At 37.0% G+C, this 13,690-nt stretch overlaps 1 protein-coding gene across 1 annotated transcript in view; it reads left to right on the forward strand.

The window, feature by feature from the left end:
• The first annotated feature begins 9,874 nt into the window (after positions 1-9,874).
• The window catches only part of LOC103902069 (interferon alpha/beta receptor 1), a 13,591-nt gene continuing 9,775 nt past the window's right edge, over positions 9,875-13,690 (forward strand). Inside the window, exons 1-4 of the mRNA XM_019473051.1 lie at positions 9,875-10,044; positions 10,751-10,908; positions 12,041-12,188; positions 13,140-13,254. Of these exons, the coding sequence (XP_019328596.1) occupies positions 10,026-10,044; positions 10,751-10,908; positions 12,041-12,188; positions 13,140-13,254 (440 nt within the window). The 5' untranslated portion in view covers positions 9,875-10,025. The remainder of the gene's footprint in view (positions 10,045-10,750; positions 10,909-12,040; positions 12,189-13,139; positions 13,255-13,690) is intronic.

Genomic DNA, 13,690 nt, shown 5'->3' on the forward strand with positions numbered 1-13,690 from the left:
CCCCCCCCCGCCGAGACTGCGGCTGCGGACCCTCCCGCTTCGGTCCCGCAACGGGCTGTCCGGTGCCTCGGCCTGCGGCGCTGTAGAGGCGGACATGGTGCTGGAGCCCGCTCCGTAGGCGCCGCTGCGGGGATGCAAAGGCATCCAGGCCTTGGGTCCGGATGGGTGTGTCTGCCTGTGTAAGCGGGGCTCGGTTTCCGTCGAGTGCCTTGGGTTTTACTTTACAGTTAAGTAGCTGTCTTCATCTCGTCTGCTTCAGGCTTACTTGCTATCTGTGAATTGTAGCGGCTGTAGCTTAAGCGTGGGGCAAACACGTTTTGAATCGTATTGATTTGCTTGAAAGGCATCTCAGTCTAGCCTGACAGAGCCTAAAGTACAAAGTGAGAGAAGTAAAATTGCAGGGTAATGATTTACCTCACAAGGTAGTAACGTGCTGCTTCTTACATCCTTAAGCGGTAAGAAACAACTATTGCACAAAACGTTTTTTCAAGGGGGGAGTATTGTGCAGTCCAGCTAAGCTGTAAATTACCTTCCTGCATATTTACAGGACGTCGTGACATGCAACAGAAAGTATATGGGCTAAGCTAGTTGGGATAATGGAAATATTCTAGCCATGGGCTAGTGTGTGCCTGCTGCTTCTGATGCCACCTAAGCTCTTGAATTCTGTGTAAGATTGTATTGTTCTAGTTCGGCATACCCAAAAGAAGACTAGGGAAAGGCTGTCTTCAGGGGTCCACGCTTTGCATTCATGGTAGGATTCGGGCAGAGAAGCAACTCTGGAACCTTCTCTCTTTCTTTGTTTACTTTCATCCATTTGGTTTGTAGGTGAATTCTTTGTGCATCAGCCCCAAATTCCATCCCAAAACTGGAAGCATTGTGATACATGCAGCTACTTTGATTAACCCACACATATTATAGCAAGTGACTAACATGCCATATACTACTTCTAGAGTTAGAAGTAATTGCTCTGCTACAGTGACCTCTCACCTTCTTCCTTGTCAAAACGAGCAGTACCTCTCTGCTACTCCTGTATAAAAGTTCTTGCACTAAGACTTCTCCTTGGTTCTCTAGAGCACCTTTCTGCCCATGGAACCAATAACAGTTGGATCATTTTTGGGGCATGTTTGGTTTTGGCTTTTTTTTTTTTTTAATATCACATAAAATAGGCCTCCTTTCCTTCCTCTGCTGAAAGGCTGAGTTAAAGTTTCCATTGGTTCTACCGCATACTTAATGTGACAAAGCAGCAAGCCATTATGTACTCTTAACAGGATTTCCCCTTCGCTATCTTCTGAGGGAGTATATTTCTGTCCTGCTAAGACTACTTTTTTCTGTTGTTGAATGGCTTTTGTTATTCCGTAACTTTATATAATCGTTATTATTTTCAACCATCATTTATTGAAAATATTAATTAAAATATTATAAATTGAGTAGTGGTGTTTATTTATTAGAACAGTTTTGTATTTAGTTTATTAAAATTTGGCAGGTGAAGGAAGATAGGCAACTGTGCTAAAAGCTTTTCTTGTCTTTAATCTCTTCTTCCTACAAAAGTCTAATCTCTTGTAATGTTGTCCTCAGCACCAAAGTGTCCTCATGCTTTAAGTGAAGAAACATGAATTAATTTTAAATGTCTGGCTTTTAATCATTGGTAAAATAAACCAGGAATAAGTCTTGATTTTTAGATATTACTTTGCGTATCTGGTTTCTAGCTAAATCACGGAATTTCTCTGGTAATTAAACATTACTGAGTTTACTCCTTCATTCCTGGATTGCTGTTCATTGGGATTTAAGAAATTAATTTAGGGAAGCAAACACAAAACACTTACTGGAAACAGGGAGTATTATGTGAAAAGATGGATGAGTGGATCACCTATGCGTGTCTAGTATTGAGAACAAATGTCATGTTAAATCATCCTGAATTTCTGCTATTCTAAAATAAAAGGCTGTGCAGATAGAGGAGCTCCAATTGCATGTATTTTGGCTTAGTATTGCTTTTGAATCTGTATTGTATACTAATCTCTTAAGCATACTGGAAAAAATAATTTTGTTAAACTACTTAAGTATGATTTTTCCAGCTCATCAAAATTTTTTACAGTTCACTGTCAAGAGGGAAGGATGTATCTAGTGGGGACCTGCTAATAATCTGTGTGATAGAACAGTGTAAGCTTATTAAATCTACATATAACTAAGTGGGAGGAGCTCACAATTGCTTTGAAAAGCAGGTGTAGAATCGAGAAGTAGCCTGACAAATGAAAGGATTCATTTGTCAATGAAATGAATGTCATTCAAAGAAATGAAAATTCTGGAGAAATACTCCAGAAAAAAGTACAGTGGTATTGAAAAAAGACATGTGCAGGGCTGCATACTTAGGCAAATAGAGGATGACAAAGGATGGTCTAAATATCAGTTTGGGGGGTGGGGGGAGCAACATTACAATGCCTTGTAATTTATGTGTAGAAGTTTAAGTGCTACGCTGTAGAAAACCCCAAAAGTATTGGGGCACAGCAGTGCTAATTAAAATGAAAAGGTTAGGTTGCGTGTCTTGTAAGCTAGACTTCCATTTATTAATCTCAGCTAGAGTATTGTGATTTTCTGAAGTATACTGTTTCAAGCAAGTTCAACCATTTGGAGAGAATACAAAAGAGAGCAATAGAAGTCATTCAGAAAGCTAGAAAATTTGGCTTAAAAGGAAAACTAAAAGAATTGTTGCTTCCAGTCAGTTTTCTCTTCATCTTTAGTCGTTTAACATAGTTTTCAAATACGTCTGACGTAAAGAATAATGTGCTTTAATATCCATAGACAAAAAGTACACGGGCTAAATGTGCTTAGAGGAGATGTAGGTTAGACTCTGGGTTTTGCTGTCTGTAAACTCTTTGTTGTCCATGGACTATGAACACAACAACTAAGCAAGCATCCTTGCCGTAAGGAAACTTGAATCTCTTCTGCAAAGATCCAGACCTCCAATAGAATCTACTAGGAAATTGATTTGGAAGTTCTTTGCTTTTGATTTACAGAAGGCTTTCCCTAACCTCTAATGGTAAGGATGGCGAAATATTTCAGGAGATTGGAGGCCTGTAAAAATAGATTATGCAGTGGTGGAAACCATAGGACTTCTCTACGCAAACATTTGATGATGTATGTAGAATTGGCCACCTGCTTTCTCCAATGTGAAATATAGGTGATCTTGCAAGGTTTCTTCTGGCTCAGTTTCTGTGCTTCCAATGTATGAATGGGTGATTAGGAAGTGTTAAAATGTGAATTGGTGATCATTAACTTTTAACAAGTTTCAACCAAAGACATTCCTCAAAAGTATAAAATTATAGTTGGCTCTCCGATTATGTCCGTCTTTTTACCTGCAACAGGAGATGGAGTGAACAGATGAAAGAGCATAATTGCGACGTGGAACCCTCAATAAATAGGTATTTTAATTTGGATAAGAAATTTGATTTCCCGAAGAAGATAGTTTGAATTATCAGGGTTGTCTGTCAGGACTGGGAGATCCTTCTGAAGCAATAGTCTGGTTTTCTGACCAGGGCAAGGAGGAAAGTACCTAATCAGGCTCGAGATAGATCTACAAAGAGTATTGTGGTTTTTTCGGGGGGTTTTTTTGTTGTTATGTTTTATACCAGATGAAGCCAAAAGGCTGTCTAGTCCGGTGTTCGTCTGCAGCAGCGGTTGGTAGTGGAGTAGGAAAGAATAAAAAAGCAAGTATATGGTGATGCTTCACAACGTAGTGTTACAGCAATTTATAGTGTCGAGACTTTGCGTCTGAGTTCATAAGCCAGGTAAGAGTTGAGCATTCACAGAGTCCTAGTGATATCAGCGGAGTTTAAACCTAACCTTAGGTAAATATGCTCTGGTTTAGCTATTGTGCAGGGCATTCATGAGGTCAAAGATGGAATTTTAACTTATCTTAGAATAACAATCACAAGGACTTGAGCAATTAAGGATGTATAGAATGCTTACAAAGCCTTTGGAAAGATAACATCTGTGTTGGCATCCTGAAATTAACTACGCCTCAGAATGAGTAGGGGGCACCTACCCAAATGACCACCAATGACCACTCGGGACCCCCGCGCATGCTTAGTATAGTTTCGCGAAGGGTCAACGTGACGTATACTAATGAATTATGGAAACTTGAGTGTATAAATATGCTAAGTTTTCTGTTTAACCTTACACTCGATTTGGGGACCTTCCCCCAAGTGTCCGATTCTGCACACTAACGAATAAAGCAATGTCTCCTTCTAAACGTAGTCTTTTCTCTGCATTTCGGGAGTTAGAGTAAAATGATAACACTAGGGGAAGGAATTCCATAGATTGACTAAGCATTCAATGAAGCAGCAGTTTCATTTGTTTGCTTAGAGCAGAGTGGTGCTTGTTTTAATGCTTCTGGCTTTGTGTTAAGAAGATGGCAAACAATCTTGTGCCGCTTGCATTCCCCATGCCACTCATTAGGTGTCTGTAGATCTTTCATATCCTCCCCTCCGTCTCCTTTTCAGGCTGAAGAATCATAGTCTGATTCCTCCCAGGACAGAAGCTGTTCCATACCTTAGATTGTCCTTGTCACCCTTCTCTGCCTTATTCTGTTCTGCTGTCTGCTTATGAGAGTGGGCACTCCAGAGCTGCACATGGTGTTGAAGATGTCTGTAATGAATTTACATGACATTAAGCTTTCTATTTTATTCCCTTAATTCCATATCAATTTCTAACTTTTTTCCCTTTTTGACTATTGCTGAGCACCGACTGCAAGTGCTCACACTTGTACGTCGTTGTTTAACATAACACTGAACAACTTTCTGAAAATTCCTGAAAACTATAGGGTCTTCCCTGAGTAATTGGTACAAGTTACTTTTAACCCTGTAGTGGATTTTAAGTTACTTTTACAGGTGATGTCTCTGAATAGCATGTTTCTGTTTATTAAAGTTCTGTAAAGGCTATCACGTGCCACTGAAAACAGCTCTTAATGCCTAGTTTCAGCGGCTTGTAAGGAGGATTAAAAAAGCGTAAGTGTCAAGATGGAGTCCAACCTTGTTCAAACTTGCATGAGGAAGTTCTCGGAGAAGGAGGCAGTCAAACCTGAGACCTGTGAGAGTCAGCTTTGGTTAAAGGCCCAAAAGATGTTCTGGAATAAATTCCTTCTAATTCACTGTGTGTGCTCTTGCGCCAGGACTGGAATACTGTATCTTCTTCCAAATGTCAGAATCCAGAGCTGTATTTTCACAATATTGTTTGTATCCAGAGGGAGGATATGATTATTTGCCATGGTATTTACCAGCTTTAGAAAAAGCTAGCTTAGCTTAAAACATCCATTGGATGTTTTATATCAGCATGTTTTTTGTAACTTGGGGAGAAAGTATATCGGATTAGAACATGAATCGTAAAACGATTTTGTTTCTGCTTCCAGACTTCCTTTTTCCTGTCTGACCAGAAAAGCTCTAATAAGAATTATTGTACAGCTTCATGCTGTGTGTAAGATAAGGGTTTGAAAATGTGGGAAAGATACTCTGGAAGTGCAGGGAATATTTGATTTTCTATCCAAGGCAAACAAAAATAATAGTCTTAACATATAGTAGCAGTTTTTATCAGCGTTGGAGCTCTGTAGGTGCAATGTGGTTCTCCGCTAATACTGTTATCTAATCCTACCTTCTTATGGTTTACTCCAAGGTTCTATGTTGTTCAGGGTAAAGAATCTACCTTGGGAATCTCCTGTTATAAAGACTTCTGTTTAGTACTGCCATGGCAGGTTTTTAAACCTGGTATGTGTGCTGCTAGGGAATCAAGGAAACCGTATCTCGCTTTCTGTGTGCTTTAGGAAGCTATTCAAACATCAGCAGTTGAATTACATTCCAGAAAGACAGATTTTTTTTGAAACAGATTTTCTGTCATACTGTTTATTAAGATGTTTTACAAATAAATATTTAAATAGAGATTGAGTGTATGAATGGTATTTTTTTTTAAGTCTCTGCAAATACGTGAATACATGTATTTACAGGGAAAAGCACTACCCTGCACTTCAGATGTGAAAGATGTCAATCTGTTGATGTTTCTTTAGAACTGAAATTGAAAGTGTTATGCTGTATCACAACACTTAATCTTCTGCTGGGTCATAAAGCAATGAATTTTACTAAGCAAGATTATAACATTCAATCTGTCAATTACCATAGGTGGTGGTATTCATCAAACAAATTATTACATGTTTTTTTTCAGGTGGCTCTGACAGGCTTATACTTTCTATAGTAATAGCAGAGTTGTGCTTTTTTTTTTTAATTATTTTTAAAAGCTAGTGGAACTTCTTTGTTCCAGGCTTTTTGATTCCTAAATTTAATGCAAACATTCTCAAATAAAGTGAAAATAATGTTTTCCCATGAAGTATTTTCTTTGTGAAGGGATATAAATATTAAAAATTGCTATTATCTGCCAAAATCTGAAACAGCTGCCTTTGTTATCATAAGCTTTTTGGCTGAACTGTAGCCATCTGTTGGATAAATATCTGAAAAAAATTAGTTATTTCCTTTGCTTGCTTATTTTCTGATGATCAAATGTAGTTTGGCATTCTCTGGGCTTATCTTAGTCTGTCAGCTTAGAAGAGTAAAAAATTCATGCATTGTGGAAATAAATTCTGTAGTGGGATCCGTGAGGTTTTATTGAATTCTTTTCCTTTCAGGTTTTGTGCTTTCAGGAGTTATTTCCAAAAGTCAGTAGTCTATGGATATCACTTTAACTCTATTCTCCAAAAGGATTTTGCAGGCTTCAGTTTAGAGACTTCTTTTCCACACACGTTTCCTTTTTATAAAGAGAACTTGGTCATCATGCAAAAACTATTTCATATTTTACAATGAAGAAGCCACTCTTAAATCAAATTCAGGATAACCCTTTAGATGTGCAAACAGACTTTGATTGCCCAGGTGAAATAGGATGTATTTGTTCTGATTTCTTCCCACTGTAATAAAATATTAGACTGACATCAAAAAGCAATTTCAGAGTGATGGTCACTAACATGTTTTTAGAAGTTGTAGCCATTGGGACGTGATTAATAGTGTAACACACAACTGGTTAAAATAGAAAGTCAAGTCAGAGGTGTGTGGTGATTTATTTTTTTTAGTTATTATTTTGTTAATTCCCTCCCCCCGATGTGTTAGAAGTTTAAAGTGCATTCTTAGTCAGAGGACAGAGGTATGCGTTGCTTAAATTGTACATAGCCTGGGTTGTCAAAGATACCTAGTATAGGATACCAGGCAGAAGGACTTAGATGAAGTCCTCTAAATCTGGATATGGCTGCTTAGTTGGTGGTTTTGGTATAATTTTAGTGACTTCTGCCTGTGGTTTCCTCAGTTCACAGGTATTGCCTGTGCCTTCACACTGTTTCCCTTTGCTCAGTAGGCCACAGTCTGGTTTAGTTTCTAGTACTAGAAAACTTTCAGTCCAAACTTTCAGCCCTGATTTGTAACTCTTTAGCCTCACTGCTTTGAAACAGTGCCATAGACTGGTGTGAAATAATTCAAAGCAAAATGCACCTTATAAATAGCTAGGTAAATTTCAATTTTTGTATCAGAATAATTCCTTCTCCCACGGCATTGTTACTCTCATCTGTCTTCTGATACCTGAATTGTATACCAAATGGGACACCTAGGATTCTGCATATCTCAAAGTTAATGGTAAAGAAGTCTTCTTTAGGAAGTGGAATATAAGGTAATTATGAGGCAGTTGGTTTTTTTTTTTTTAATAATTATTTTTGAAAGGTGGAAAATAAAGAGGAGAGAGAGATACCCTGCAGGTGATTCTAGCATGCATGCTTCCCTCCTGTTGGCAATCTGCTTGTTAAGACTTCTCTTCGCGTGGTCTGGTCCTTTGCTTGATGTTATAGACATTCTTATATGTGTCCTGAGACTTAGCCCTTGCCCTCCATAAGTCATTTTATGCAGTGTTCTTTGTATAAGAGAAAACATAGGATTACCATGAGCAAGATACAAGATCTGCTATGTGATGAAGCCTCACTGAAAGGGATTTATGTTCAATACGTTGAATTTATGGCAGTAACATGTAACATAAACCAAGTCTGCTACGCTCAATCTGTTCCACAACCATGAAATGACAGCATTAGGTCAATCCCTAGCACTTTGCAGCTGAGATCCAGATGTTGGATCCAACCAATAAAATACTGGTTTAAATGCATTCAGACTGCTTATAATCAACCCATGACAGTGAACACAGGCCTTGAATGTTACAACTGTATATACTTTTTTTAAAGGGCTGTGGGGAGAAAGTCTTTAAGCACAGAGGAAAGAGCTGCGTAGTCAAATAGGCAAAGGAGCTACCTGATGCACAGCTCCTGAGCTGTATATTGAAGTGCCGTTTGAGTAGCATGGGGTTTTTTTAACTCTTATGTTTATTGTTATTTCATTTCACTATAACTCTCTACTTTTTTAACAAAAGTAAGTTATTCTTAAGTTATGTACAAATTATTTATCCCAATCTTTATATATCTTTATGTTACTTTCTTGTAGGCCAAACTAATCTGAAGAGTCCTCAGGATATTCAGGTCTATGTTGTAAATACAAATTTCACTCTAAGGTGGAACTACCCTGGGAATGATACCAATGTGACATTTTCAGCAGAATACCAGTGGTAAGTAGTAACTTTATTCTGAGCCAGAAATGTCTGATGCTTATTTGTGTGGAAGAGCATATTAATTAATTACTATGCTTCTTGATACTGCCATGTAAAACTTCTAGAGACTTTATGAAAGTCTTGAAATGAAGTAGAATCCTAGTATTGTCCTTCGTTTGTCCAATTCATATGTAAAATTAGATTTCACTGATAGTGATGTGTTATAAATGCAGAACACACTTGATAGTAGTGCTTAATACTTGAGTGGTTCTTTGAGAAGATTCACCGGTACACTTAGAAATGTAGTATTTAGATTTATTTATTCTCTGTTTTGTTTTTTTAATTAAGCTACATTATGGACACACACACACACAGAATTTGAGATTTTCCAGGTAGCTTTTGAATAATTTGTCAGTGTTTATGAATCCAGATATCTGCAAATTTTAATCACCAGATGAAACAATCTAAATTTTATTCTTAAATGTTTGCTTGGCTTTCTTCAGTTGTTTCATGTCTCAATACTTACGCATGCATATACATATACATTTGGTATTTTGTGGCACTTTCCTGACAAGTAAATATTAAAAAACACTTTGAAGATAAAATCACTTAAGAAGTTTGTGATTTTAGGATTTCCTAGTGTATGGTTTTGGATTAAAAAAAGAGCTCGCTTTCTTCAATGTGTAGATGAGAAACAGCTGCTTTGAAAATAGCTTCTGTAAAGCTAATTATTCCAACACTTATTGCTGAACTCCAGTTTTCTCCTTTGTGTTTTTCTTTTCCCCTAATCTACATACCTTGCGAATGTTAGAATTGGGGGTTTTTGCTGCTTTTATGCTCTTTTAAGCACTTCTTGCCATCAAGACTTTTAAATTTCTTCCAATGAATTATAAAATCATTGCCAGACCAGGGTCGTATACTAAGGATGTAATTCTGGATTTTGGCAGTTCTTTCATGCTGTTTTCTGACACTGTGTGTTTACATGGTGAATAAAGCAAACTGGTATCAGACTTTGCAGACTGATAGTTAACCTTTGGTAATAAGGTTAAACTAATACATTAATAAATTAAATTAATGAATTACATGGCAATATGAATTCTAGGGTAACTAAGTAGATAACACTGATTACACTGGTACTGGTGGTAAAACAGCATTAAATGGTGTGACATTTATTAGAAATGGAAAAAGAATCTCAAGACTTAAATTGTGTCTTGGTTTTATTTTTGGGGCGTTTTCTTTCTTACAGGTTTGGAAATACTGAGACAAATAAAACAGAATGGAAGGAGTTGCCTGGGTGTCAAAATGTTACTCTCACGGAATGTGACTTTTCCTCAGCAATAACTGAATACTATGATACACATCATGTGCATATAAGGGCTGAAAGAAGGGAAGAAGTGTCTCCATGGTCTAGCATTTTTGAAATGATTCCGTATTTTATAGGTATGAGCTCCATATATACTGCAACATTTTTAGTTGAATGTCCTTCAGCACATTATTGTGGAAAAATGTGTGTGGTTTCCATTGCTCATAACAACATGACCTAGTGGTTTTCTCAACCTTAATGTAATATAAGGTATTTGCAGGTCATAGAATGTTATGATTCTCTCTTTTCTGGAAAGGAGAAGGTATTCTAAGTGATGCTGTTTTTCTGACAGAATTTTCTGTCACTGTTTTTTTTTCTAGATTTCAGAAAAATCCTTTTTGACAGTGGACTTTTCTGGAAGTTTTCTTCTGACCTTGTGACTTTTCATTAGTTACAGTATAGAATGGTGCTGAAGCCTTCCCTCAATGTTGGATTGATTTGTTTGAGCTAGGTTTCTTGCCTTGCATGTTTTAGAATAACTTACACTGATTTTTTTCACTGCAGATTCTGGAAAACATTCACTAGTAATATTGCATTTTAACTCTACTGCTTTTAGAACCAGCTAATGGTGGCTGTTTGTTAGGTTAGATTTCTATTAGATACTGCCTGAGATTCATGAAAACTAAGATCCTAATGGCAATTACTGTGATCTTGTTACTGCCTCAGAAGAATTAAAAGTAAGATACTATAGGCAGTTACTGTGGTTTTATTAATGTAAATGATTTTTTTGGTGTTTTTTCTTTAAATAGTCATGCTTGACTTTTTTTCTTTTAATATTTGCAGCTCAGATTGGTCCCCCAGAAATAGAGTTGCAGTCCAGAAATGGAGTAATAAAAATAAAGGTTTCTCCTCCAGAAGCAAATCAGGTCCGAAAAATGTGGATATCTCATCTAGATTTTAAATATAATCTAGTTATCTGGGAAAACTCGTCAAATGCAGAGGTATGATCGCTTCTTTTTTTTTTTTTACTTTTTAACCTTAACATAACTGTGAAGCAATGTACTTCAGTTGCTTCATGCTCTAAAGTGGAATTGTTTAATTATGTAACTGTGTATAACTGTTGCTATGCAGTTTAAAAGTTGGGAGGGGATGTTTTCTTGGGGTTTTTTTGGTTTTGTTTTCACTAGAGGATTGTATTAGATACTTTGTGATAAGAGTTTGTATTTCTGTTAAATGCTGGAGCCGCTTTCCAATGCATGAGGAAGAAGGTGAAACTATCTCAGATGTGTTGGAGCAGGAGCCACCCTCAGCCAGCAGGAACAGGGAGGGGAAAGAGTTCAAGGCAGTGGGAAGAAACATTTACAGTAAGGCATAGATATAGGGGAGGGGAGAGATAAGAGGTTAACTTGATCTTGCTGAGACCATATAGCTTGACTACATCTGTCAGTACACTGTCCTGTGTCATTAACTAAGTTCTTTGTTTTTATACTGTAGGTTGGGGTTTTTAGGGATTCTCTTGAGGTCTTGTAATTGTGAACTAGTTCCCAGGCCATAATGTCCGTCTCGCACAGCAGATACAGCTATTCTGTAAAGACCAAAGTAGAAACAGTCTTTTTTATCCTTTTAGGGGAATGGGTGCCAGCTAGATTAGGGTAGGAATTGAAGAGAGGTCTGTGTTCATTTGGAAGACCTAGTCATAATCATTACACATCAAAGGGGAAAAAAGGCTTTAAGTTAAGTACAAGCTGTGTACAAAGGTCAGTCGCTGAAAAGTCTGGTAAACCAAAAGCAGGGAGGTAGCAGGAGGGGGAGGTGGGAGTGTTCATTCAATGAACTGAGGAATGGAAGTGTACTATTTCCCTTCTAAGTATGTGCCTGAATATTTGTGTGGTGAGTTATGCGTCATGTAGAGCAGTGCCACAATCCTTCCGCACTTTCATGTGTTAAGGAGCATGAGATGTTCCTTCCTTTCAATCACATGGCTAAGTTGGAAACTTCCCTTTAGCATTTATTCAACTCATGTATTGTCCTGCATTCCCTATTTTAGCATTTTTGATGGCATATTATATAAATGGGCTGAAACCTGGGGAAGAACAGTTATCTTCATATGCTGTTTGCAATTGTTTCTTACAGTTCAGAAGTCAAAGTATTTTTCCTACTGACATAATTGATGATCTTGCACCAGACGCTACCTATTGTTTGAAAGTTCAAGCAACTCTTCCTTTGGACTTGAAAGAAGGCTTATTCAGTCCCATTCATTGTGTAAAAACTACCCGTAAAGGTACAGAGTAAAATCGTTTTATCTTAAAATGATTACTCAAGTTTAAACTGTTGGAAAGTGAATTGTTCTAAAGCAATAGAAATATGCAGAAGTGCCAAGTTCCTCCTCATTTTGGTATAACAGCAATCTTGACAGTTATGTACCTTTTCTATTTTAAATCAATATAAAATATGTCACCTATCAATATTAGAGTTTTAATAGTACAAAAAGGCTTTTGCTCTGAGGCAAATTCTGTCCATTAATTTGGACTGCAAAAACTACTTTCTGTATTTTGGAAAACTGGATATTTTTGAATTTGTGACTTTGAATCAGGTGGAAAAGGATGTAGACAAAACAAAAGCCTTTTGTATACTTGGTACTAAATGAATGCATATAAAGTTGAGCTAAGCTTAAAAAAAAAAATACTGTTTTTATGCAAGCCTTGGTGAATTTATTATTACAGATTCTGAAGAATGGCTTAGTGGCAGGGTGGCACCTTTCCACACATGCTTGTTTTGCGTGTCTAAGTTTAAATTCTTTTGTGTGCTGGTCAGATGTCAGTAAGTACTTTTAAATGTTTATTTCGGGGAAAAAAATAACAGTGTGGGAATGTAGAAAGTCCAATATTAGATTGAATGGATGGTACATCAAAATTACTTTATGTTTACGTGTGTGTATTTTACACATTTTTCTCATCGAGTTATTGCTGAACCAGTTTATTTCTACTAATCTCAATATTTCTGTACTTTTTTCTGAATTGATTTTTAACTGATTTTTTTTTTAGTAAAGGCTTAATATGCTGTGTATATCACAACTTTGATTTACCATCATTATAATGAAAACAGACAATTTATTTTTTTTAATTATTGAGTGTACCATGACCATTTACATGAGAAATGCTCATTAAGTGAGAAATTGCTGTGCATAATATAAAACTTCTCAGTAACTGGGTTTCCTTTTCATTTTGAGCAGTGAATGACCCATTCTGTGCAACAAACGTGAGCGTTCTTGCTTTGAATATGAAATTTCATCTGCATTGGAATAATCGGTATAAACAACATGTGAGCTACAATGTACAGTATCTCATGTGAGTTAAACAATTTCCATATCTCTGTTTAAACAGGTTATGTCATTCTAAATGCCATCCATTATATTTTGCAAATAGTTATTAGAAGTTAAAGTGAAATACTTAGCAAAAGTGGCTTGATGCATTCATCGAAACATTGGGTACATCATCTGGAAACAGTGTGGCTTTTAAAAGGATTGCATCTAACATCACATCCTAGAATTTCATGGTACTAGGCTTCTTCTAAGAATGTTAAGTACCTGATGGAATGTTACATACCTGATGGAATGGACTACTAAATATATAGAATCATAGAATAGTTTGGGTTGGAAGGGACCTCTGAAGGTCACCTAGTCCAACCCCCCTGCCGTGGGCAGGGACATCTTCCACTAGATCAGGTTGCTCAGAGCCCCGTCCAACCTGACCTTGAATGTTTCCAGGGATGGGGCATCCACCA

Source organism: Aptenodytes forsteri, unplaced genomic scaffold (genome assembly GCF_000699145.1).
Source record: "Aptenodytes forsteri isolate BGI_AS27 unplaced genomic scaffold, ASM69914v1 Scaffold2, whole genome shotgun sequence".
In the NCBI taxonomy this organism is placed as follows: Eukaryota; Metazoa; Chordata; class Aves; order Sphenisciformes; family Spheniscidae; genus Aptenodytes; species Aptenodytes forsteri.